General features: G+C 42.1%; 1 protein-coding gene across 2 annotated transcripts in view; it reads right to left on the reverse strand.

Annotated features, from left to right (window-relative positions):
- The window catches only part of LOC309353006 (macrophage mannose receptor 1-like), a 42,343-nt gene extending 19,758 nt beyond the window's left edge, over positions 1-22,585 (reverse strand). For both annotated transcript variants that reach the window (XR_014161514.1, XM_081881850.1), the window contains exons 1-17: positions 22,426-22,585; positions 21,646-22,041; positions 21,092-21,265; positions 20,098-20,262; positions 19,654-19,767; positions 18,980-19,123; positions 17,708-17,890; positions 16,965-17,122; positions 15,300-15,413; positions 14,952-15,067; positions 13,261-13,409; positions 12,981-13,177; positions 11,294-11,412; positions 9,238-9,316; positions 7,334-7,466; positions 2,615-2,650; positions 664-833 (exon numbers count right to left, since the gene is read on the reverse strand). Coding sequence is in view for 1 of the 2 variants with exons in the window: in XM_081881850.1 (XP_081737976.1) it covers positions 664-833; positions 2,615-2,650; positions 7,334-7,466; positions 9,238-9,316; positions 11,294-11,412; positions 12,981-13,177; positions 13,261-13,409; positions 14,952-15,067; positions 15,300-15,413; positions 16,965-17,122; positions 17,708-17,890; positions 18,980-19,123; positions 19,654-19,767; positions 20,098-20,262; positions 21,092-21,265; positions 21,646-22,041; positions 22,426-22,486 (2,508 nt within the window). In the remaining variant the exon portion in view is untranslated. The remainder of the gene's footprint in view (positions 1-663; positions 834-2,614; positions 2,651-7,333; positions 7,467-9,237; positions 9,317-11,293; positions 11,413-12,980; positions 13,178-13,260; positions 13,410-14,951; positions 15,068-15,299; positions 15,414-16,964; positions 17,123-17,707; positions 17,891-18,979; positions 19,124-19,653; positions 19,768-20,097; positions 20,263-21,091; positions 21,266-21,645; positions 22,042-22,425) is intronic.
- Between the last annotated feature and the right edge of the window lie 2,630 nt (positions 22,586-25,215).

Genomic DNA, 25,215 nt, shown 5'->3' on the forward strand with positions numbered 1-25,215 from the left:
ATTTACTTAGAATGTATCTCAGCTGACTGTCACATGAAAAAGGTATTCAGTTACAAATCTCCGTTTTTTGTGTGGGTCGGTCTTTGCTCTCTCTTTCTCAAGCACCAGAGAAGAAAGGATGGGCAAATGATTCTCTCTAGGGGCAGAGCCTCAGGCTGCAATGGAGGCTGTGGGAGAAACAGAGCTTTGATTCAGTGCTGAGTGAAGTAACTCAGACCCTCCAAGTGTCCCTATTTTCCAGGGATGTCCCTGATTTAGAGAAGCTGTCCTAGTTTCTGATTTGATCCCAGAATGTCCCACTTTTCCTTATGCTGTCCCTATTTTCACTGGAGAAATGTTAGAGTGTAAGGATCTGCCCCCCCCCCAGCTGTCTGAAGGCAATCCTGCATGTGGAAGTTTTTTAAATGTTTAATGTTTTATTATGTTTTTATATATGTTGGAAGCTGCACAGAGTGTAAGATGTGTGCAGTATAACTTGCATAGGATTGCACTGTTAATCTCTGCAAGCTTCTGGTGACACCATCCTGAAGAAAAGGTATAGCAGGCAACAAAATGGTCATGATCCGACAATTCATCTGGCTTTTTTAAAAAACAAAAACAAAAAACCCAAAAAACCTAGTGATATGTGATCAGAAGGGAAAATATATCTCATATATTTCTTACATATTTCCACAAAAACTTGTTTTCACTTCCACTTTCAATAACAGCAAGATCGCCAGCGTGCTTTTTGCAGAATCTCCGGGCTCTTCCTGAAGTTAAAGTTGTGTTACTGAAATAGTACTCAGTGCCATTGAATGTAATCCAGCCGTCTTCAGTTACTTGAAATGGATATCCTGCAAAAGAAGAAGAAATGTTTTTCCCCCATTTAATTTAAGATACTTTAAATATTATAAAATGAAATACAAGAGTACAAATAAATTTACTTCACACAACCAGTGGTGAAGCCATGCAATTTTAATAGTCCTAACTGGGGTGACCCCAACAGTGATGTGTGTTATTTCAGTTTTGAAGCACACCGTGAACATGTCCACCCTCCTGCCCCCAGAACTGCATGCTTTAACACTGCTACATTAGAGTAAACCAACAACAAAACAGCTGTATGACCGTAATAATATATAATTAAAATGAAAGAGCACCTTGGAACCATGAACAACAGATTCTGAAGAAAAACTTGACTAGTTCAGTGGTGATGATCATGGCATGATTTGGGGTGGGGGCTGAAATGCAAGTATGTAAGATTGAAGAAAAAGCACTCTGTGCGTGCTTAAAGGTACTAGCTTATGTCTCCACATATTGTGGCTAGTCAGCCACCCATATTTCTTTTTGGGCAAGATGCGTGAAAGGTTGGTCATGGTTCAGATCCTCTTGAGGAGAACTGATGGTTTTGACCTATTTCAGTCTGGGCTAAGCACCAGATTAGCCTTCATCCCCAGTGGATGATATTGTTTGTGTCCGAGAGGGAGGGTAGGAATGGAATCATTCCTCTTTAACAGAAATCAGTGAAATTTACTTCCCAGTAGACGTGCAGAGGATTTGGGCTAGATGATTCTCAGGGTCTCCTTCCAACAATTCCATGATTCTATGAGATAATTTCTCTCTTAACTCTCAATCACACTCAATAGTTGCCTAGTGCAACTAAACTTCAGATAGCCAGGTGGTTTTTCTGAAGATCCCAGCTGGAGAACCACTCCCAAGGCTCACTAATATGAGAATATGATAATGAGCAGCCAAGAATACCTGAAACTTAGGGACATAGGGAGCTGCCTAAGCCAGACCACTGCTCCATCTAGTTGAGGATACTGTCAACACTGCTGGGTAGTGGTCTCCAGGGTTTCAGTCAGGGATCTCTCCCAGTGCTTCCTGGACATATGGTGGACCTGGGACCTCCTTCATGCAAAGCAGATGTTCTACCACTGAGCTACAGTCCTTTTGCATTTTTGTGTAACTCATTTCAGAGGAGTGAGGAAGCCCAGACCAGGGAGATCTACCATTGGCTCCTCAGCCTCGGCCCAGTATACCTGAAAAAGTGTCTCAGCCCAGACACTGAGGTCCAGCTCCGATGGCCTTCTGGCGGTTCCCTCACTGTGAGAAGTGAAGCTATAGGGAAACAGTCAGAGGGCCTTCTTGGTAGTGGCACCCTCCCTGTGGAATGCCCTCCCATCAGATGTCAAGGAAATAAACTACTAGCTGAGTTTTAGAAGATATCTGAAGGCAGCCCTGTTTAGGGAAGTTTTTAATGTTTGATGTTTTATCACTTTATTATTATTATTCTTAATATTATGTTGGTAGCCACCCAGGGTGGCTGGAGAAACCCAGACAGATGGACGGGGCATAAATAAGTTGTCGTCGTCATCATCATCATCATCATCATCATCAAACTTTCAATGGCTGCAGAGAACTGCTAGAGCAGTTCCTCCCCAACATTCCTTAGGGCTACTTAAAATCTGCTTGTTCTGAGGGAAGGCAGGAATTGGAGTGCCCAGGGTCAGGGAGCACAAGTATCTTTGGCTCCTGACAGAAGCATCCTTGACTTGAGAGACCCACCCCCACCTGTCATGATGCTGCTTAAGGAAGACCCGTGTGACGTGAGAGAAGACAGTATGAGCCAACATACCAAAATCATTGCTTGGTTCCGGTTTTAATGGTACACCTGAAAAATGAAACAGGAGTCCATGACAATGAAAGTAAAGGGTTATTTCTAGCATTTCACACTTCTACATTTCTGAGACACAGCTAATAACCCTATGTGAAAGAACTATCAGTAGCTTCCTGTATTCACAACGAGCTTGTTCTCATCAAAATGGCGGCCAAAGCTCTGGACTCTGCAACATTCATAATGAAAGCTAAATTAATTTCACATTATTTTTTCCCTCATCACAAAAGGCCAGGTGAGTAGCAAGCATGTTTTTTTTTTTAAAAAATAAAATAAATAAAAAGCCAGTTTCAGCAGTGCAGAAAAAAGTCCTCTTCACTTTGCTTCACGAACTCGTTGTAATTTAAAAGTAATCTTACCGGGACTTCCGGGTTAGCGCCTCCGGTAATGGCGGAATTCCTCTGATCGGGAGGAATTTGCTTTGTAGGAATCCGGGTCTGGCCGCCACGACGAAGGCGGAGACCCACTAGAAATCACAGGCGGGTGAAGCCTGTGAACGTGGGATTCGGCTGGCACCTTTTGCGCCTCCCCTACTCGCGGGGAAACCCGGTTTCGGGGATCCGGAGCGACGTGGGGTGAGCGGTGCAGTGTTTCGAATTGACTGCTTCTTCCACGGAGCGAAGCCGCATAGCTGTTGCCGGAGAGTGCTGACTTTTTCCTGTGGACAATTTGATCTTAAAGCAACTACCCGTGAGTAGAGCGGAGAATTGGATTTTTAAACGTCTTAATTTGGTGCCGAAACGGGGAGGTCTAAAACAGGAAGTCCACCTTCCCCTTTTGTAAATAGATTGAAGCAATGAGGATGCAAGCTGAAGTCTCGGAAAACCTATTGTAAAGGACTAAATTTCCATCAGTAAAAAATACTAAACCCCCCTTGGTGGCAGGAGCAGAGGGGGGAAAGTTTTGGACTGAGTATACCTGCAGGAGAGAGCGAACAGAGTTAATATACCACCGCTCCGATCCTGGAAACGGGCTGCCAACAGGACTGACCGTGATTAGAAGGTTCACTGACAGTTAGTTAAATAAGAGGAATACATTGTTTCCATGGTCTCTGTCTGTGTTTAAAAAGGAGCAAAAGTAACAGAAAATTGAAACTAACTTTATTGTTTGAATTGAGTTTAAAAGGACTAATACAAATAGATACTGCTTCCCTCTAGAGGAACTGTTTCCCTCTAGAGGAAGCTTTTGAAACTGTCACAAGAGTTGAGCTGGGGGAATTTCCAGCTGCAAGATAAAAACCTGTGAGATTCTGGGGACCTTGAATCGGTTAAGAATGTTGACAGAAGAGGCCTTAGTGGTTGTATTATGTAAGATAAGTGACTCACTGGAACAGCTTCACAAAAAGGTGGATGTGGTAACTACCAAAATTGACAATTTGGGACAAAAAGTGAACACCAATACAGAAACTATTCAGAAACTGACACAGAAATCTACTTTGACATGGCAAACTGCGGAGAAGGCTAGGGAGAAAGTTATTGCCGTTGAACCTAAAGTAACACAATTGGAGAGAGAGAGAGTCCCAGCCCTACAGATGCAATTTGATGACCAAAAGTTGATGCCTGCTATGATTGAATTTAAAGAAAATCAGATTTTGAGGATCAGAGCCCTACCTGAACTGGAGAAGGAAAGTTTGATAGATTTCCTTACACAGGAATTTGATGACTTTTGGGACCGGGACTTGGGTCAAGAAGAGATTAAAACTGTGAGGGCTCTCGGACTTGGAAGAGGAGGGAAAAAAGAGAAGAACAAAATAAGAGACTGTTGGAAATACCAGAGGAACTTAGAAGAACAACTGTCAAGAGTGGAAATTTTGAAAGACGTCCTGAAATACCTTTCAGATCTTAGATTTAACTACGGAGATTTGGTTGCCCTGTCTAGAAGGAATAAAATCATATTTAGGTGGGAGTTTCCCCGAGATCTACTCTTTAGCCTCAAAGGAAGTAAAATGAAAATAAGATCAGTGGAAGACAAAGTAAAGTTCATGTATAAATATGAAGAAGACTCACAGAAGGGACTTGGAAAAGAGTTAAGAGCATCGGACAGAAGATCACCAGGTTGATGGACTATAGGGAATTGGCGGATATGACTGGCAGAATCCGGGACCAGGGAGAAGAGTCGGTGGAAGAAGATTGGAAAAAGTTTAAAGACTATTTATAAAAATATTGTAAAATTAATGAGTGTTAGAAAAATGTTGGAAAGGAGCTATATGGCTTTAGTAGAAATGTTACAAGGAATTAAGTACAAATAGATTATTAGAGTATTAAAGGGAAAATAAAGTTAAAATATGTTAAGACAATTATATATTAAAGGGAAAAATAAGGTTAGAATATGTTAAGATAAATTACAGGGCAGAAAACAGAGGAAGAGGGAAAGGAATTGCTGAAACAGTTAATTAAAGTGGAATACAAAAAGGGAGGTGTGAGGAGGTCGTTGAAACAAGTGAATGAAAGTTAAGATACTGAACTTATTAGATGTGTTTTAAATTGTGTTTGTTTGGTTTTGTTAATTTAATGTTTGGGGCTTGGTGTTGTGTGGTGTTTTTGTTTTTGTATTGTATTGTATTGTATTGTTTAATTCTTTGTCTTTCTTTTGCAGTCTTTAAAATGTTAATAAATATTATTATTTTTTTAAAAAATAAAAGTAATCTTACCAACTCCAATTCAAACCTTGATTTTGTATATCCAAATCCATTTTTGTTTTTATCTTCTTTAAACATCTCATTGACTTGATGATAATGCAACCAATCATTCACCATACATTTTACATCTTCATATGGCTTTAGCTTCCATTGGTTCTCCATCTCTATTAGTAATTGTTCATAGGTGGCCCAATTTTTACTCATATTTCTCTTTTTTACACTCATTGCCTCAAGCGGTGAGAGCCACCATGGTGTCTTACGTTCTAATAGATTTTTATATCTATCCCACACCTCATACAATCACTTTTGAAATATGTGGTTTCCAAATCCTTTATGAACTTTTACTTTGTGATACCATAGATAGATCCAAATCTGTTGTCAAATCCTTCTAGATCTAAAATATCTGTATTCTCCAACAATATCCCGTTCCTTAACCAACAAAGGCATGATGCTTCATAATACAATTTCAAATCTGGTAGGGAGAAGCTTCCCCTTTCTTTTATATCTGTTAACCATTTAAATTTAATTCTTGGCTTCTTCCCTTGCCAGATAGGATTGATTGAAATAAAAACAACATTTTCAGTAGCACACTTATTTTAATAACTTAAATCCTACCAATTAAGGATAGTTTCATTCTACCCCACACTTCTAAGTCCCTTTTAATACCATTCCATACAGTGTGTAATTGTCTTTAAATAAATTTATATTTTTCGATGTTAATCAGATTCCTAGATATTTAAGTTTTTTAACAACATCTATTCCACTCTGATGCAGGGACGCAGGTGGCGCTGTGGGTTAAAGCCTCAGCGCCTAGGACTTGCCGATTGAAAGGTCGGCGGTTCGAATCCCTGCGACGGGGTGCGCTCCCGCTGCTCGGTCCCAGCGCCTGCCAACCTAGCAGTTCGAAAGCACCTCCGGGTGCAAGTAGATAAATAGGGACCGCTTACCAGCGGGAAGATAAACGGCATTTCCGTGTGCGGCTCTGGCTCGCCAGAGCAGCGATGTCACGCTGGCCACGTGACCCGGAAGTGTCTCCGGACAGCGCTGGCCCCTGGCCTCTTAAGTGAGATGGGCGCACAACCCCAGAGTCTGTCAAGACTGGCCCGTACGGGCAGGGGTACCTTTACCTTTTTATTCCACTCTGATGCTGCAATGTATCAATCAAATCTCAGTTCATATTTTTCACTAACTTTTTTTTCTTGTTTAATTTGAAACCTGCTACTTGTCCAATTTGTTCTGTTCTTTCTAGTGCTTTTCTAGCACTAGTTAATGGTTCTTCCACTGTTATGACTAAGTCATCTGCAAAGGCCTTCAACATAACCGCCGTTCAAAATCTTGCCTAATACCAAATTTCTTTTGATTTACCCATAATACTGACCTTTGACGCCTATTTTGAACATATGGCTCAACGTTCTGCACCACTAGTCTGTTATTCTGCACCACTAGTCTGTTACATTGTATATATGAACCCTAATAGATTTATTATACCTTTTGAATGATATCATTATTCTATTATATATGATTTAACAATTATTAGCCTATGTGTTGTGTCTATATTTCTGTGATTGGTTCTCATTGCAACACAGGGGTTTGTTTTTGTCAGCTAAAGAAGAGTGGCAAGAGAAATTGATGAACTATGCTGAGATGGCAAGATTAACCGGGAAAATTTGGAACCAGCAGGACCAGACTTTCCTAAAGGAATGGAAGAAGTTTTTGACATATTTGGAAAGCAATTGTAACCAATTGACATCGCTTGTAGGGTTAAAAGAAGTTTTGTAAGAGTAATATATAAGTTATCGTGAAAAGAATTAAGCATAGGTACTAAGATTTGAATTTATAGCAATAACTCTAGTAACAAAATGCATAATTAGAAAAGATTTTAGAGAAACATCGGTCAAGGTTGAAGGGAGTCTTATGCTGTGATAGCCAAAGATTTTGAAATAATGTTTAAAAGGATGATATGCTGGAAAATATGTGTAAAAACCAATGAAACATTATTTAAATAAATAAATAAATAAATAAATAAATAGAAGTAATCTTACCTCTCCTTATTTGACAAACCCAGCTGTGATAATTCTCACACCATTCAGGTTTCCACCATGAATAATGTAGAATCACTCCTCTGCAATCTTTGTCTTTGTAATAGTTAGGTGAAAAGCCTTCATGAAAGTCAAGCTACAATAGGAATAAAGATTTCATTAGTGATTTACAGAAAAGGAGACAGAGGACTCAGCTACACTGGCAAAGAAAAAGTGCTTTATATGCATTGCTTATGCATTCTCATGCTTTGACACCAGATGGCGATATGGAGTTCCATTTTTGCTAACCAGAATAACAACAACAACAACAACAACAACAACAACAACAACAACAACAACAACAACAACAACAATATATTATTTATACCTCACAGCGAGGGAACCTTGGAGCTGGACCTCAGTATCTGGGCCAAATGATGAGGGTGGAGATGCTCCTTCAGAGGTCAGAGGGCCGAGGCCATTGAATGCTTTAAAGGTCAGCACCAACACTTTGAATTGTGCTTGGAAACATACTGGGAGCCAGTGTAGATCCTTTAGGACCAGTGTTATATGGTCTCAGCGGCCATTCCCAGTCAGAGGTGGAGGAAGAGGGGTGCGGTGGGGGCGGTCCGACCTGGGTGTCATCACTGAGGGGGGTGACATTTGGCGCGCTGCCCACCTGTGACTCCCAAGCCTGCCTCGAACTGTGCCGCCTTGCCGGCGACCTTCCCCCCTTCCCCCTTAGTTTTGACAGCTCGGGGGAGGCTTGGGTGTCGCAGGCAGGTGGTGTGCTGTTGCCACTGCTACCGGGCTGCTTCCTGGGAGGGGGAAGCCCCCGAGCTGTCAAATTGAAGAGCAAACGGACAAAGGCTGCTGGCAAAGCATTGCAGCACCCCTCCAGGAAGCAGCCCGCCATGGGCAGCTCGATCCACCCCCCTTGGACGCTCGCCTCGCCCCCATTGCCCCGCGCCCGGGTGCACAGCAGTAGCTAGCTCCTCTGCTCCTTAGTTGTAGTTGTCACCTCCAAAGGTAGCCCCATGTAGAGCACATTGCAATAGTCCAAGCGGGAGATAACTAGGGCATGCACCACTCTGGTGAGACAGTCTTTCTCATACAAAGATTGCAATGTGTTTAACTGAATGCTTTTTTTAAGTGCCTAGATCCAGCCATAGTTTGGTTTGCACTACATGCAAACTGGGTTGTCAGTGTGTGTTTTCCTGTTATAATGTTCCTGCACCAAATCTTCATTTTTATGTAGTGTTCCTTGTTGTTGTTGTTGTTGTTGTTTAGTCTTTTAATCATGTCCGACTCTTCATGACCCCATGGACCAGGGTCCGCCAGGCACTCCTGTCTTCCACTGACTCCCGCAGTTTGGTCAAACTCATGCTGGTAGCTTCGAGAACACTGTCCAACCATCTTGTCCTCTGTCGTCCCCTTCTCCTTGTGCCCTCCATCTTTCCCAACATCAGGGTCTTTTCAAGGGAGTCTTCTCTTCTCATGAGGTGGCCAAAGTATTGGAGTCTCAGCTTCAGGATCTGTCCTTCCAGTGAGCACTCAGGGCTGATTTCCTTAAGAATGGATAGGTTTGATCTTCTTGCAGTCCATGAGACTCTCAAGAGTCTCCTCCAGCACCATTCCTTACTTATCGTAATAATAAAACTATTTTTTTAAAAAAAATAAAACAAATCCAATGGGGCAAGCAGCAACTTGAAGCAACTCTGCAGGACCTGGTGTTAAATATTGGGTCCAAAAATGTTATAGCATACAAAGCATATGTTCAAAGACTTTCATGCTGGATATGTCAGTGGCTAAACATTTAAAATACTGCTATGGGATCTGTCAGAGTTTAGTATGAGGGCAGGAGTGTTTGAACCTTAAAACTAATAATAATTTTGGTATCAATACAACAGCATTAATCATTTACTTACAGGAGATCCATCAGTCCAAGAAAATCCTTTATCAGGCTCCAACTCATTTAAACCAATCCAACACAGGTGGTCACAAATTCTAAAATATATAAAAAATAATTATAGAGTGCAGAAAACTCGAAACAAAGAATGGATTTCAATACAGAGATTTGAAACTTTCAAAATAAGGACTATTGATACTCTCTAGGTAAAAGTAAAGGGACCCCTGACCATTAGGTCCAGTCGTGACCGATTCTGGGCTTGCGGCGCTCATCTCGCTTTATTGGCCGAGGGAGCCGGCATACAGCTTCTGGGTCATGTGGCCAGCATGACTAAGCCACTTCTGGCAAACCAGAGCAGTGCACGGAAACACCGTTTACCTTCCTGCCAGAGCGGTACCTATTTATCTACTTGCACTTTGATGTGCTTTTGAACTGATAGAACAGCATAAATGCAACAGTCATCAGTTCATTTATTTAAAGAGTATCAGGTTTCTAGAACAGGTGTGCCATTCAGAGCAGGAACTCCCTGTGTGTTCATATCACATGTGGTCATTTCTTAGGCACACCCACATTTAATGCTGAGTCTGGATCTTTACAGCTGACAACTTTATAAACCCTGAGGCCCCTGTGCTTTTGGGCCCATGGGCACATTTAGGAATTTGATAAAAAAAAATATCACAAGCAACCCAACAAAATATCTGACTAATCACAATAGACATCCCAGTCCTTTCTTCATTATATACAAAAACTGTTTGGTGTTTCTTGACTGTGCCTGATCCTTATATTGTTAATCCTCAGTTAAAATAGGTACTGAGGCAGCACCACAGCCATTCTCTCCTCTGCCTTCTTTCTGCTATCCTAGCACATGTGCCTATACGAATATCTGCAATATCTGTTACACAACTGAAAGAGAAAGGGGCAATTCACATTTCAGATTATGTGGTTCCTTCTCGTAAGAGGATAATGAGGAATTGAGTGGCTCTCCACAATGAGGGAAAAGGGACACGGGTGGCGCTGTGGGTAAAACCTCAGCGCCTAGGAGTTGCTGATCGTATGGTCGGCGGTTCGAATCCCCACGGCGGGGTGAGCTCCCATTGTTTGGTCCCAGCTCCTGCCCACCTAGCAGTTCGAAAGCACCCCTAAGTGCAAGTAGATAAATAGGTACCACTTTATAGCGGGAAGGTAAACGGCGTTTCCGTGTGCTGCGCTGCTGCTGGCTCGCCAGAGCAGCTTCGTCACGCTGGCCACGTGACCCGGAAGTGTCTGCGGACAGCTCTGGCCCCCGGCCTCTTAAGCGAGATGGGCGCGCAACCCTAGAGTCGGTCACAACTGGCCCGTACGGGCAGGGGTACCTTTACCTTTACCTTTTACCACAATGAGGCACAAATTTTAAAGGTGATTAAAGCTACTAAGGCTGAGTTGAAATGCTTTCCCTGTTCAGCGTTTGCTGCACTGTACTTTTTAAAAAAACAACAACCCACAAACCCGCAATTTTATGACCTAACAATTTAATGGTATAATAGCAGTGGTACACTTTCTAGGAGCTACTGGCTGGGAGCTGCCACTTCAAACTTCCCAGAGGCTCCCCCTATCAAAGAACAGAGCTTGTTCTGTGAGGAGGACTTCTAAGAAACAACATGGCAGCTTCTAGCCATTGGCCACTGGAAAGAGTGTAGAAGAAGTGGCAGAATGAAAGGGAAGCTAGGAGCTGCCAGTGTCAGCATCTGCTTTCAGGAAAGCCTGGCAAGGTGAAGAGAGGGATGACACTGCTTTTGTGATCTCTGATTCTGCCAGTTTAGGATGTGGATTCACCCTTTGGAATAAAGAGCATTTTGGAGGGATCCCTCTGGTGCCACACATTTGTTAGTGTGTGAATGAGAGACATGGAGGGGTTTAGAGTGTGAATTTTTAAAAAAGATATGAGTTTTGCTCCAGCTACTGGTTTAGGGGTGTAAATACATAAAATTGGGAAGTTCACATTAAGATGCAAACAGAACAAATTTCTTCCCCATCCCTAACCAGCATTGCTTTTGATTCTGAGGCAACGTGAATAAACATTTTATGGAACTTCCAACCTTCTTAGCAGCTGATGCTCTTCCTTATTGTGAGCAGACATGAGGTTCCCCCCAATTGTTCTACAAAAATCTTCTGCTTCAAACCAAGTTTTCTTGTCCCGAAGGTCTTTGTTATAGCCCTAGATGCATATGAATACAATTAGATATTTGTCACAAACACCAGCTTTTAGGAAGATTATTTGGGGTTCACCTCACTTGCTGCACACGGAGACACAGAGGCACAGCAAAGTCAGGTGGTACCCAGTGCATATTTTTTTTTGTCACCTCAGCACCACCACATCGACAGCTTAGGGTAGGCTTGGGAGTCGCCGGTGGGTGGTGCACCGAATGTCAGCCTCCTCAGTGATGACACCCAGGGCGCCCCCCCTTCCTATGCCTCTGCAGAGAGAAGGAGTTGTTTTCGGAAGTGGAGGAGTGTTTTGGAGAGAAGAACCTCCATTGGGCCCCCCAGACACTGCGCAATAGCCCATAATAAAGTTAGCTCTTAGGGCATCAGGTCAGCAAAACTTCCCTTCTTTTTTTGAGACTGGAACTAATGACAACTGGTTTATCCAGAACACAAATTAGCTGCTGATGTAAGAAGAGGCATCAATTAACAGGCTGAAGAACAAAGCAAAAAGCTTATCTTAATTATCGATGATTACAAAAGTTTATGATGGACAAGGTTGCTCTAGATTTTTTTATTTTTTAAAAAAACGCCCTTCATGTTATATCACTTTTAATTCTCTGTCCTGTCTGTGTGGAGTGTTGGGAATTCCATTCCACCCTTGCTGCAGATATGTGGGATTGTTACATGTCGCATGTCTGTGTTTACATTCCAGCACAGATTGCTGGAGTCCCGTGAGCGGAACATCTGCTCTGAATTACAGTGGTACCTCGGGTTAAGTACTTAATTCGTTCTGGAGGTCCTTTCTTAACCTGAAACTGTTCTTAACCTGAAGCACCACTTTAGCTAATGGGGCCTCCTGCTGCCGCCGTGCCACTGGAGCACGATTTCTGTTCTCATTCTGAAGCTAAGTTCTTAACCCGAGGTACTATTTCTGGGTTAGTGGAGTCTGTAACCTGAAGCGTATGTAACCTGAGGCGTATGTAACCCGAGGTACCACTGTACTTTTGTTTGTCTCTCTCTCTCCGAGAAGAATGACAAGGAGAGAAGCCATGTTTTCTTTGTCCTGATTTATGTTCAATAAACGTAGCCTAGTATCCACACCTCAAGCCAGCACTGTTGTGTGTTTACACTGCTGAGTAATGTGTGCTCATGTACAGTAGCATGAGTTGCGGACGCACGTTGGAGGAGGGTGACTGATGGATCTCTGCAGCGGCAAGGCTGAGAAGGGAGACGGGGCAGTGCATCCCGTTTTGCTGCTTGTGCACTGGCAGGAACAATATCAGCATTTTGTTGCTGATAATGTTAAAATATTTGGCAGGCAGAAATCCTTCCCAGCCTTCTCCAAACCAGTAATCTACCTTCTGCCCTCTACCTTCTAAATCTTGAACTTCAAATAAACTTAACGAAACTGCACAATAAAAAGAATAACAATAATTTGTGCTGAGCGGTTAAACTGAAACTAAAAGTTGCACTCCCAAAAACCTTTAAAGGTTCACTGACAGACAAAAGCCACTATTTCCCTCTTTGCTCTGCTACTGAAAAATACAAGAACTTTGACTCAAGAGGTTCTATACCTACTTTAAAACACACGCTTCTAGAATTGCTTGGATGCCATCCTTCTGGGCATGGGGGAGGGGGAATTGTTGTTGGGGCAGGAGTTGTCACAATTTCTGCCTGTTGTTTGCAGATGAAAGGTGCCTTCTCCTCACAGTTCACAACGTCCCACAATCCAGCTGCAGTCCCAGTTCTCATGGCAACACAGCCCGGAAGCTGCCCTTTTGGAGACACAAGACAAGAGCCACTTTAGTTGAAACCCTTTGTGAAATACAATCTCAGTTAGGCTTCAGGCAGCACCTACCAGGCATTTCTGCATTCCAGTGGGTGAGCAGAACACTGTCTCCATTGGTCCAGTGGAATGTGCCTGGTTGCTTTACATCTGAAAGGCCGATCCAGAAATATTTTTCCGAACGAAAGCCAACTAGACTAGTCAGGTAGGCCTGCTCATATCTGTGGAGAAGAATACATAACAATTGTATTAAAAAATACATTTGTGTTTCTCTGTGTTTGTGATTTCTAATTTCCAGATTTTAAAATTAAATTAATGGCTTACCATGGATGGGCCAGCTCTCATCAATTCAAAGGGCAAAGGGTGGATCACAGTGACCAAGGAGGAGTGGCTACGCTTATAGCTCCACCATCACGGATCAATACATTTACACATTGCAACCTGAGCATGTAGCTGAAAGTGGGTGAACCTCAGCTACACTCAGGTAATATATGGAACCAGTCCTTTTTTCTGGGGGTACACAAGGTACACATACCCCTAAACGTTTTGTGAATCTAAGTTTAGCCTCATTGAGGGGCAATATTTCAAACTGAGTAGGAAAATGAGAGTACCCCTAAACATTATTTTTTAGAAATAAAACACTGTATGGAACTCATATTTGTACAGCATAATATTAAGATTTTAAGAAGATATTCTAGAAAGCACGTACATATTTAAGATGGAAATACATGGAGGCTGAAAGTCTTAATTGTCCAGGTCCACCAGTAAATCTATAACAAGGAATTAAAGGCTCTCTGGGTAGGAAGTTAAGCCACAGATGGCAGCTCAAATAGGAAATTCACAAGAAACGCAGAATGGATAATTCAAAATGGCAGTTTAGAATCCTGAAACATAATTTGTTGGGCTGAGCTTGCCTGGGTTACAAGTGGAGCTCAGCCAGGTTATGCCAGCACATCTCCCAGGACCCTCCTGGTTCCTCCTAGCCTGGAAGGCCTTAAACCATCATAAGCCCTGAAACAGGGACATGGGATAGGCAGTGCAGGAGGGAGGAGGATTCAAACTGGATCTTAGGACTGTTCCACTCAGTCATGTGACCTGCGAAGCTGGTGGGACCGATGCCAGCAAAGAGGGTGATCCACACCATCCAACATTTCTCCAATGGAAATAGGAACGTCTCATTCCATAATGATAATTTTACTATTTATGCCCTACACATCTAACTGGGTTGCCTCAGCCACTCTGGGCGGCTTCCAACATATATAAAAACATATGAAAACATTAAACATTAAAAAAAACTTCCCTATACAGGATTGCCTTCAGATGACTTAGAGGGTCAGATAACTCCATACCCTCCAACATTTCTCCATTGGAAATAGGGACATCCTAAGGGAAAGTGGGACATTCCCCGATTAAATCAGAAACCGGGACAGCCTCTCTAAATCAGGGACGTCCCTGGAAAATAGTGACATTTGGAGGGTCTGGGTGATCTAATCACAAATCACAATAGAAGTCGATGGAGAGGGGCTGCTCCTAGGAAAATAGCCCCAGGCCCACCTGGTGACCCTAGCCAGGTCCAAAAAGGGTCTCTGCTCCAAAAGAGGTTTCTGTATCCTGCAGATCTTTGGCCAATCACAAGGCAGCACCTGTAGGTTTCAAACTGAGCATGCTCAAGCCTCAGCTTACCTCACTTCTTGATTCCCATGACATAAATGTTACTTTGCATGTCAACCAATGTCAGGCAGGGTGGGGGGAGAGAATAATACCTGTTCTCCACAGAAGTCAGAGATCCCTTGTTTGTTTCACAGAATGCCTGTGCTTCTGAAAATGTTGCAGATGTTTGTCCAATTAAGTAACAATAGGATCCATGCCTTTTCCAGCCCTGTCAAAATATTCAAAAAGTCAATAGACACATGTTATTGCCATATTAAGTTCAAGGCACCTAATTTACTTGGAAAGACCTGGAAAGCTGTCTGTGGACAAACACCGGTTCTCTTGGCCTGAAAGCAAGATGAGCGCCACACCTCATAGTCGCCTTTGACTGGACTTAACCTTCCAGGGGTCCTTTAACTTTTTTCTTTTTTTCTACCTTACACAGTTTACTTTAGACTTACTTTCTGGCAATCTGGATTGGCAGTTTCAGCTTCTTCAGAAAGAAATGCCAATGGTTCTCTTTTGCAGATGTAACCAAGTTCCTCTTCACAATAATTATCTGCCCAGTAGCCCCTCTGGAGACAGAAAAGTGAAGAAATATAAATCACAACCAAGAAGGACCCAATGCCTTAAACATTTTCATTTTTTACATTTGATGCATTTTTGGTCAATGCAAAACTCTTTATTGTTGTGCATGCTAGAAAACTGCATTTCGCAATTACATGAAATCTATAGTCTAAACCAACGAAGTACAATTACCAAGAAAAAATAATGAGAAGTTGTTAATGACAGGCAAACAGGAGTTTGTAGCATTTGAAAATACATTTCTATCTTGAGAACTTAAGGCTAATGTGGTCTAATTCACACTTATGAAAAATTTTAAAACAGAAAAATTCAGGACTGCATTCATTTGTTCTATTAAAAAATATTTATCCAGGCAATCCAAATTCTGTTATAAGAGCAGTTGAATCCCACTCTCTTTATACGCTGTCTTTAACTTTGCAAAATGTATTCTGCAATTTATTTTTTAACTAATTGCATAATTCATTTGGGGGTTTTTCTGGTTATGGTTAAGAACATCAGAAATGCAGGGGATTGAAGCATTGCCACCCAAAATAGGATGCTTTTCAACTTTTTTGGCTTCCGAAATTTCAACAGACAATTTGCACCCAAGCACTGGTACCAAAGCTATGAAATCGCTTTTTAAAAATGTGAGATTATCAAGACAAATTGTGCCTCTAACACCACGCTACATGCTATTTTTCTGTTCTCACAGAATTCTAACATACACTCTCCAGAAAAGTGGTTGGCATGTTGGGGCAGTGTTGCAGAGCCACTCTCCTGACCCCAGTGCTACCGCTTACCTGGACAATGCAAAGGTAGCACAGGATAGTTGCAAGTTGGGGCTGTGTGGGCACATCAGTGGGAGTGCAAGATAGATCCTCAGTATTTTATTAGTCCAGTCTTTCACACAAAAATGAATCCAGTGGAAATATCCATCATGGATAGGCTGGATGCTGAGGAGTGGTGGGAGGCACCAGCTGGGGAAGCTCCAAGGGAAGAAGGCTCAGAGTCAGGAAATTGGTTGTGGGGCAACAATGCGTGGTCAGAGGAAGAAGAGGGAGCAGAACAGGAGGAAGAGATGTCAGAAGCTGAAGAGGCAACAGGCTTTAGTGAACAGGAAGAGACTGGGGCAGAGGGCAGTCTAGACTCAGAGGCAGGAGAAAAGAGGGGGCAGGAGACAGAGATGAGGTAGCCTGCTGAAGAATCCAGGGAGCCTCCCTCCTCCTTCTGTCACCAGCTCCCCTCTCCTCTGGTCTCCTAGAACACAGAGAGAAATGAAGAGAGAAGAGCAACGAGAGACATGACAATGGAGTCTTAGGTTGCCAGGGAAGGAACCAGGAGGGGAGCCTTAGAAAGCAATGGGAATGCAAGGAACTTCAGTCCTCGCTACTGGTTCATTGGGGCAAGACCTATTGGGAAGGGTTGCTGTGACCACTAGGACTGAGTGTTTTTGCTTCTTTGAATCAAAGTGAACTTCACTGACATCGGTTGCTTTATTGTTTCATTGCTGACGTACGCCTGACTCCAGCTCCTGACAATATTAGAGGTTCCATATTTTTTACCTCTCCATTCATGATGATACAGTCGCTTTGCACACCATTAATTTGTGTGGGTTTTCCTTTTTGCCACTTGGTGAATCTCACTGTAGAGCCATCGCTCCATTCGTAATACATTGGAGTCTTCTGGTCATTTAGTCCAATCCATAGAAGATCCGTTGGCTCTAAAAACACAAATGTATCTTATTTGTTTGCTTCCAGATTTTATTTTCGAAGGTGTTGAACAGGATCCTACCACACACAGCTTTGTGGTGTATAAGTGCGGCAGGAGAAAGTATTCACCACTCCTTTCCAATTACGCATGTTTGAGTATAGCAAACTACACTGGAGACCATCACTCCTGAAATGCAGCACTACAACTAGACAGCATCTAATGCCCAGCTTTCGTCCAACCTGGTACCTTCTGGTATATTTTGGACTTCAAACTCCAATCATCATTCCTGATCATTGGTTACACTGGCTGGGGTTGATGGGAGTTTTGGTTCAAAACATATAGAGAGAACCTAATTGGGGAAGGCTGTAGAAGCCAGTGCCATGTCTCACATTTAACTGGCTTGTGCCTTGTTGTGCTTCCAAAAGAATATCCCTCCATTGTGTTCTTCATCGGGGCAAGGTCTCAATAACATTCCATACTCACATGTGGTAGCAAAAAATGTAAACATCTTGCTCCCACTCTCATACTCATACTCATACTCACACTCACACAAACATCAAATAACAGGAATGCAGAACTTGCTGGATGTACGTACGGTAGCCTAGCTGTGAAATGACAAAGCTGTGTTCCATAGTGTTGTGTATACTTAATAAATCTCCACGTTCCCTTCGACAGGACAGCAATGCCCCTTTCCATGTCTTGGGGCGTCTGTTAAGGCGGTAACAATGGCCAGCATATGCAGCCCAGCCATCTGGACATTTAATAGGCTTTAAGCCATCTAAAAAGAGAATAATAATATTTAAGGCAGCATGATTTAATGGATTTAAAAAATAGGAATTATCTGCTGTTACAATGTTATTGACTCACATCCTTAATTAAAATATACAGAATTCAGCAGAGGCAAATCAAGACATCTGTATTAACACGACAGGGTGATCTGTTTCATCCTGTGAATATATTATTGCCAATGTGGTAATCAACAGTCCTTGGGGTTACTCACACTGAATTTGCGTAGTTTTGCATAGTGCAGCAAGTGGGAGAGGCAACCAGTTTGAAGATCCCCTCCTCTACTGAATTAAATGGTGAAATTGAACCTGAAAGCATCATTCCACTTGCGGAAGATAATGAGCCATTAGAAGCATGAGGAAACATGTCATAGGATCTATCATCTTGTTTACCCTCACATCAACTTGAGAACATATCTCCTTTCACCAATATCACAGTAGTTTACATAAAAATATAGCTTTAGCAAGGTTTCTGCAACATATGCCTTTAGACCATGCTTGAGATCTTTCCTGATAGATAACTTATTTTTGGCTACTGATAAAATACCCTCTGGCATCTCAATCCAATGAAACATTTGGCATCGCATACACTGCTACAAATAGCAAAAACCTCCATTACTAGAAATAAGTTTTTGAAATTTAGTTTGTAAAATGAATAGCATTGCAGGACTGGGCATCGGACTTCCCATACCCCAACCTGTATAATAAGAGACCAATAAGACTGGGTTTTTTGTCAAATCAGGCCACAACTTTATTGAATACAGATGAAGGAGGTTTGGCTTGGGCATGGGGCAATCAAAATACTTCCGGCCCACCCACCAGAAGTGATGCGTAGGTCAATCCAGACAGGGGTTCCTAAGTCTTACATCAAATAGGGTGACCCCCGCAGGGACCGCTGTCTGGGGGAGTGGCTTTGGCCCTGGCCCCGCCTGGTCCCATGGATATGGCCACTCCCCCCAATTCTTTTAACGGGATACCCCAGTGTTTGGAGGGTCAGGCGGAGACTACAACCTTCCCTCCATCCAATAAGTTTTTGAAATTTGGTTTGGTAAATGAATAGCATTCTCGGTTTAATCTCCTACCTGTGGGAATAAGAGAAACGTCCAATGAAGAGTTTCCTTTTTTGCAAATGTATCCAAGTTTCTGCTGACACTTTTCATTCTGCCATTTGCCATTTGTAGACTGCATTGATCCACAGATTTTTTCTGTTTCTGGGGATGGGCTGCCTTTAAGCAAGAGGGATATAAACGATCATTGTTTATGCCCTGTGCTAATTTTATTTATGATTTATTTGAAGACTCCACCTTTAGAAGATATCATCATCCGCCTTTAATAAAAACCTTGTTACACACATAGTCAAAACAATATATTTTAAAGTCACCAGCATAGCACAACAGTAAGTTAGCCACTTAACTATAGTCACTCGTAGGTTTTGTAAACCACTTTTTATTGTTCTCTACAATCAAGAATTATATAAATGTTATGAAATAAATAAATGTACATGTACAACAGTTTGAAAAGCCTTTGTTAACAATGTGAGAGATGGGTTCTGCCTCATCCCAGCAGGAATTGCATTCTAGACCACAAAGAGTTACGTATTTTCAAATGCCACCTGGACTATTTAAAAGGAATTACTTTAAGCACTATCCACTGGGTTTTAAACCACCAACAAATCCTTGGAAGTGCTTTACATTGGTGACTGACTGTTAAATGGGGGTGGCTTTCAGTATTGAACTCATTGTAGATGCTCACTCACCTGGAGACCAGTTTAAATATCTAAAAGGATGGTTGCCAATCCACTGCCATCCATTGTCAAGATCCAAAGCGTTCAGACCAATCCAGTAGTAAGTAGATATATCATTTATTAATCCTATTTATGGAAAAGAAAAATTGGTTGAATTGCATTTTGTTGCCGGGGGGGGGGTATATTTACAATGTGGGGATGGGGTGGGTTGAAACAAAAAACTCATTCCAACATTACTAGGGTTTCCCAGCTTTCCTTCTTGTGCCAAGAAGAAATTAATCAGATGAATGCTTTCAGCCGGCATGCTGGATCTAAATTAAATCACCTTGTGCTGTGTGGGAGGATACTTCAGTATTATGCCATGTAATGTCTGCATACAGTTTAGACAGCATTTCTTAACTAGCAGAAATCAAATGATACCAATCACTTCTTCAGACATGCCTTGTTATGTCCTACCTGTCAGGTACGCTTGTTCCTGTAGATCTGTGATCGTCAGTAATTCTGCATTCTGTTGCTGACAACTTTTTCTTGCTTGGTACCATGTTAGAACTGAGAGGTAATTGATCTGGTAGAGATCTCCTGTCCATTGGTTTCTGGTCCAGAATAATTCATCATGGTCATCTGTAAACGTGAGTGTCAAATCATCAAATTATCAGTGATGAAGCTAAATCTTCCAGTGATGGATATTTGAATATTTATTAATCTCGATGCCACTTTTCAGAAGAATACCCAAAACAGTATGCAGAAATAGAGGTGCTTATGTGATCATGGGGAGAACCACTGGCATTGTCCCTTAATCCTACAAGTGTTCCTGCATTTTGTGTTGCATCCGAGGAAGAAACCGACGCATATACATACACATATAAATAACCTAGAACCCCACATGCAATCAGCGTTTTAGATCCTAGGCTAGTTTTTGTGAATTGGCTTTCTCCCTATAGAGTCAGTCAGTGGATGAACGGCAAGCCCTGCCTCACAGGCTTAAACGTCAGTATGTACACACATCCTGAAAACTGCACAGAAGCAATTTCAAAATGCACAAATGTATAGTTACAAGGAACTATCTTCTGAGACATTTCCCTTCTGCTTTGATTTCCTTGCCTCAAGGAAGGAAACTGCCATTGCATGTGTGGTACAATATCAAAATCTTTCCTCCTCTCAGTTGCTCCCTACCAAACACCTAATGTTTGGGATGTAATCTGTCTGCTTCCTGTATTCACCACAGCTCCAGAACTCAATTTTGATCTGAATGGAACTACATCCTCCCCAATGAACAACTGTAGACCTGATTCTGTTGGGGAGCCCTGACATTACGGATGATTCATTTTGCTTTGACTCACGGGGGGAAGTGCCCCCACCCATTTCTGCTGTAGTTGCAGAAACATTCCTCTAAGCAGCAATCACATGGTGGGAAAGTAAGGCCTGAAATAAAACCTTGTTAAGTGTTTACCTTTCACTGGACAGTATCCGCGTAAAGAGTCTCTATCCACATCTGCAGTTGTTCCGCACCAAAGTTGTCCATGTTCATCATCCTCTCTTATGCATTGAGCATGCCATTTATTCCGATACTTGAATGGAAACACACAGGGGGCTCCAAAACCATTGCCTCTTAAGGTATACAGAGCTGAAAGAAATTGGACAGATACCGGTGAGAAAACTGGATAGATACTGGTGAGAACAGAATTAGGCAAAGCGGAAATGATTAAGACAAAGTCCTCAATACAAGAGGTCCACGAATGCTCAGATATACACAGGCACTTTTTGTGTCTGTCAGTTTCCACCATCCATGGAGTTTTCAGCATCCCTTCCTTTGCATGCTTGGATGAAGCATTCACTTTAACTGAAGTGAACCAATACCTGACATCTCCAGGTAGGATTGGGGGAAACTTGTGGCTGAAATCCAAATGCTATCCAATTTGGGTTATCAACATGATTTGAAGTTATGCAAGTAGCATCATGCCTATAGACAAGCTGATCATCTAGAACAGATTCTCTTAATCTTACCTTCATAGCCCTTGGAACACAAACTGTCTTTCGTTCCATAGATCTTCCAGGTACTGGTGGTTGCTTTAGACAGCATAACACGGCTTTGGGGGCCACTTTCAGGATTTAAAAATAAGTCTTCCTGTTTGAGAGCAAGGAGGCTGTCATTTCTGCATACCCATTTCTGAAGTTCACTTGTCTCATTGCAGGGGGAGAGGGTGAGTGCAACCAGGTTTGACTTGGAAGGCACTGCCAGGCATAACTTCACTGCCATGTTCAAAATCTGGTCGTCGGAAACCCACTTGAAATGTTGCCCCTCATTATCCTCATCACAGTTGACCAGGATGATGGAACGAGATTTCTGGGGTTGTATACAAAGCTTGAGGTTTTCATTATGTATCAGAAATCTGTCACTGTCTGTAAAATTAAGAAAAATAACAGGAACATGGAGAGAATGTTTCACATACCTTCCAATATGACAACTGCTGGTAAAATGATAATACAAGGATTCAGAATAAGAGGCAATAAGATTGATGGAGAACAGAGAAATGCCTCTCATGCTAATTCTGTAGTTTATTTTAAACTATCCAATGCTGTGCCGTATTTATTAGTGGTCCATAGTATTGTTGTCATGTTTAAAATGCATTTTGTTCTTTTAAACAATCATCCTTGTAGCTGAAATTTCATTGATTTAGCTTTAATAGTACAACTTTAGCTTCCATAAGATGCTTTAAAAGTAAACAGTTAAAAATGCACCTAGTGCTAAGTTCACAATGGTGATGGAAGTGAAAAAGAGCTTACCTGATACCTGAAAAGCCGGCTGGATGAGAAGCAAGAGATTTAGGAGCAAAAAGGAAGACATTGGCCACAACCAAACCTACCACACCGCTCCCATGGAAAAAAGACAAATCAGAGTTTGCTGCTTTTCAAGAATTCCTTGATAAATGAGTCAGGCAGAATGAAAATTTCACTTCTGTTTTTGACATTAAGAAATGCACCGTAACATGGCAAACACACACACACACACACACACACACACACACACACACACACCATAATCTTGCTGATCTGTTAATCAGCTTCCATGGAAAAGACAGAAAAAACATGGGTTGTTGAGGCCATTTCCCTTCACTTAGCCTAGTGCAAGCCCAGCAGATTGTTGTATGAACAGTTAAAAATGTCTTCAGATTCCCCACCACCTGTTTTAGGATTGCACGCTTAGCTCCATACTAAACTTATCAAACAACAAATGAAACGTCTTAGAAACCAACTGTAACTCGTGTAACACTGGGGAGTGCCTCCAATGCCCTGTTAAAAAGCAAAGATGCTCCATAATTCAGGAATTTAGAATGAAAAGTTGGCATGGGAAGGTGAGGTCACAACACTCTCTTTCTCTCCATTATTCCTCCACTACAGCCTACCTCCAAGTCAAATCAAATCAAAACCTGTTGGTTTTTTTTGCAACGACAGACATGCATGTGAAACTCTAGGATGGGTGGCTGAGAGGAAGTCACTTACGGCAGGCAAATCTGATTTGGCCACTGTTATATACAATTCATAGGTAAGAAGTAGTTAGCCCCTTATTTCCCAGTAAATATTCTTAGGACTGCAGTTATAGTAATTTAAAGTTACAGATAGGTAGCCGTGTTGGTCTGCCATAGTCAAAACAAAACAAATTCCTTCCAGTAGCACCTTAAAGACCAACTAAGTCAGTTCTTGGTATGAGCTTTCGTGTGCATGCACACTTCTTCAGATACACTGAAACAGAAGTTTCCAGACCCTTCTATATAGTGAGAAGGTGGGGAGGGGTATTACTCAGAAGGGTGGTGGGAATGGGTGATTGGCAGATAGCTGTGATGAGCCTGATGATGACTCTTAACGACTGCAATAGGTCTTACAGGAAAAAGCAAGGGGTGAAAAGGTGAAAAATGGCTTTGTCATGTATAATGAGATAAGAATCCAAGGTCTTTGTTCAGACCAGGTTTCTCCATGGTTTTAAGTTTGGTGATAAGTTGTAATTCAGCAGCTTCTCTTTCCAGTCTATTTCTGAAATTCCTTTGTAGTAAAACAGCTACTTTGAGATCTTGTATAGAATGTCCTGGGAGATTGAAATGTTCTCCTACTGGTTTCTCTGTCTTTGGCGTAAGGTCTGGCCTGTTTGTCCAATATAGAGAGCTGAAGGACACTGTTGGCACACAACAACAAGACAAAGCAGAACAAGCAACAACTTCACAACACAACACAACACCTCTCAACCCACTGGTGAACAACAACCACCCTCCCAACAGAACACTGACCACCAACTACCACCGAAAAGGGGTTACACAAAAAAGGGACTCCACATGGACCCCTCCTGATGGACGCAATACCACACTGGACCTGTACATTGACTGCTTCCACCACAGAATCCAAACAGATGTGACCAGAAAACACCATCGCTTACAACAAAATCTAAACCATGCTGAAAGGAGAGCCATAGATAATTTCAGAAACAACCCAGACATTATAATTAAAGAAGCGGACAAAGGTGGAGCTGTCGTCATCATGAACAAAACTGACTACATTCAGGAGGCTCACAGACAACTTTCCAATACCGCCTTTTACATAAAATTGGACTCAGACCCCACACAAGAATACAAAAAAGAAATGAACAAGATTGTTAAGGAGCTACCCCCCACACATCCAAGAACAGATCCTCACAAACACACCAACAGAACCTCGACCAGGAACTTTCTATCTTCTACCTAAAATACACAAACCAGGAAATCCAGGACGCCCCATCATTTCAGGTATTGGCACTATTACAGTGGGTGTCTCCGGTTATATGGACTCTGTTCTGAAACCATATGCCATCAGTGCTCCCAGCTATGTACGTGACACCACAGATTTTCTGAGGAAAATACAATCTTTAAATAATCTTCCCAACAATACTATACTAGCTACTATGGATGTGGAATCTCTGTATACCAACATCCCACACAACGATGGTTTACAAGCTATAAGGAACACCATTTCAGATAAAACCACAGCGGACTTTGCCACCAAACTCTGCCAATTTGTCCTTACCCACAACAACTTCAAATTTGGTGATGACCTGTTCCTTCAGATCAGCGGCACAGCAATGGGCACCCGCATGGCCCCACAGTATGCCAACATCTTCATGGCAGATTTAGAACAACGTTTCCTAAACTCCTACCCACTCAAACCTCTCTTGTACCTGTGATACATTGACGATATTTTTATCATCTGGACACATGGTCAACAGACCCTGAACACCTTCCACCAGAAATTCAATGATTTTCACCCCACAATCAACCTAACAATGAATCAATCTATGCAAGAAATACATTTTTTGGACACTACTATAAAAATACAGGATGGGCACATAGACACCACCTTATACCGTAAACCAACTGACCGACAAACATATCTACATGCCTCTAGCTACCATCCCAAACATACCAAACAGTCCATTGTATATAGCCAGGCACTACGTTACAGCCGCATCTGTTCCAATTCTACAGACAGAGACTCTCACCTAAGAGATCTACAGCAAACCTTTTTAGAACTAAAATACCCAACAGATGAAGT

This window comes from Podarcis erhardii (assembly GCF_964252035.2).
Source record: "Podarcis erhardii genome assembly, chromosome: 12".
NCBI lineage: Eukaryota > Metazoa > Chordata > Lepidosauria > Squamata > Lacertidae > Podarcis > Podarcis erhardii.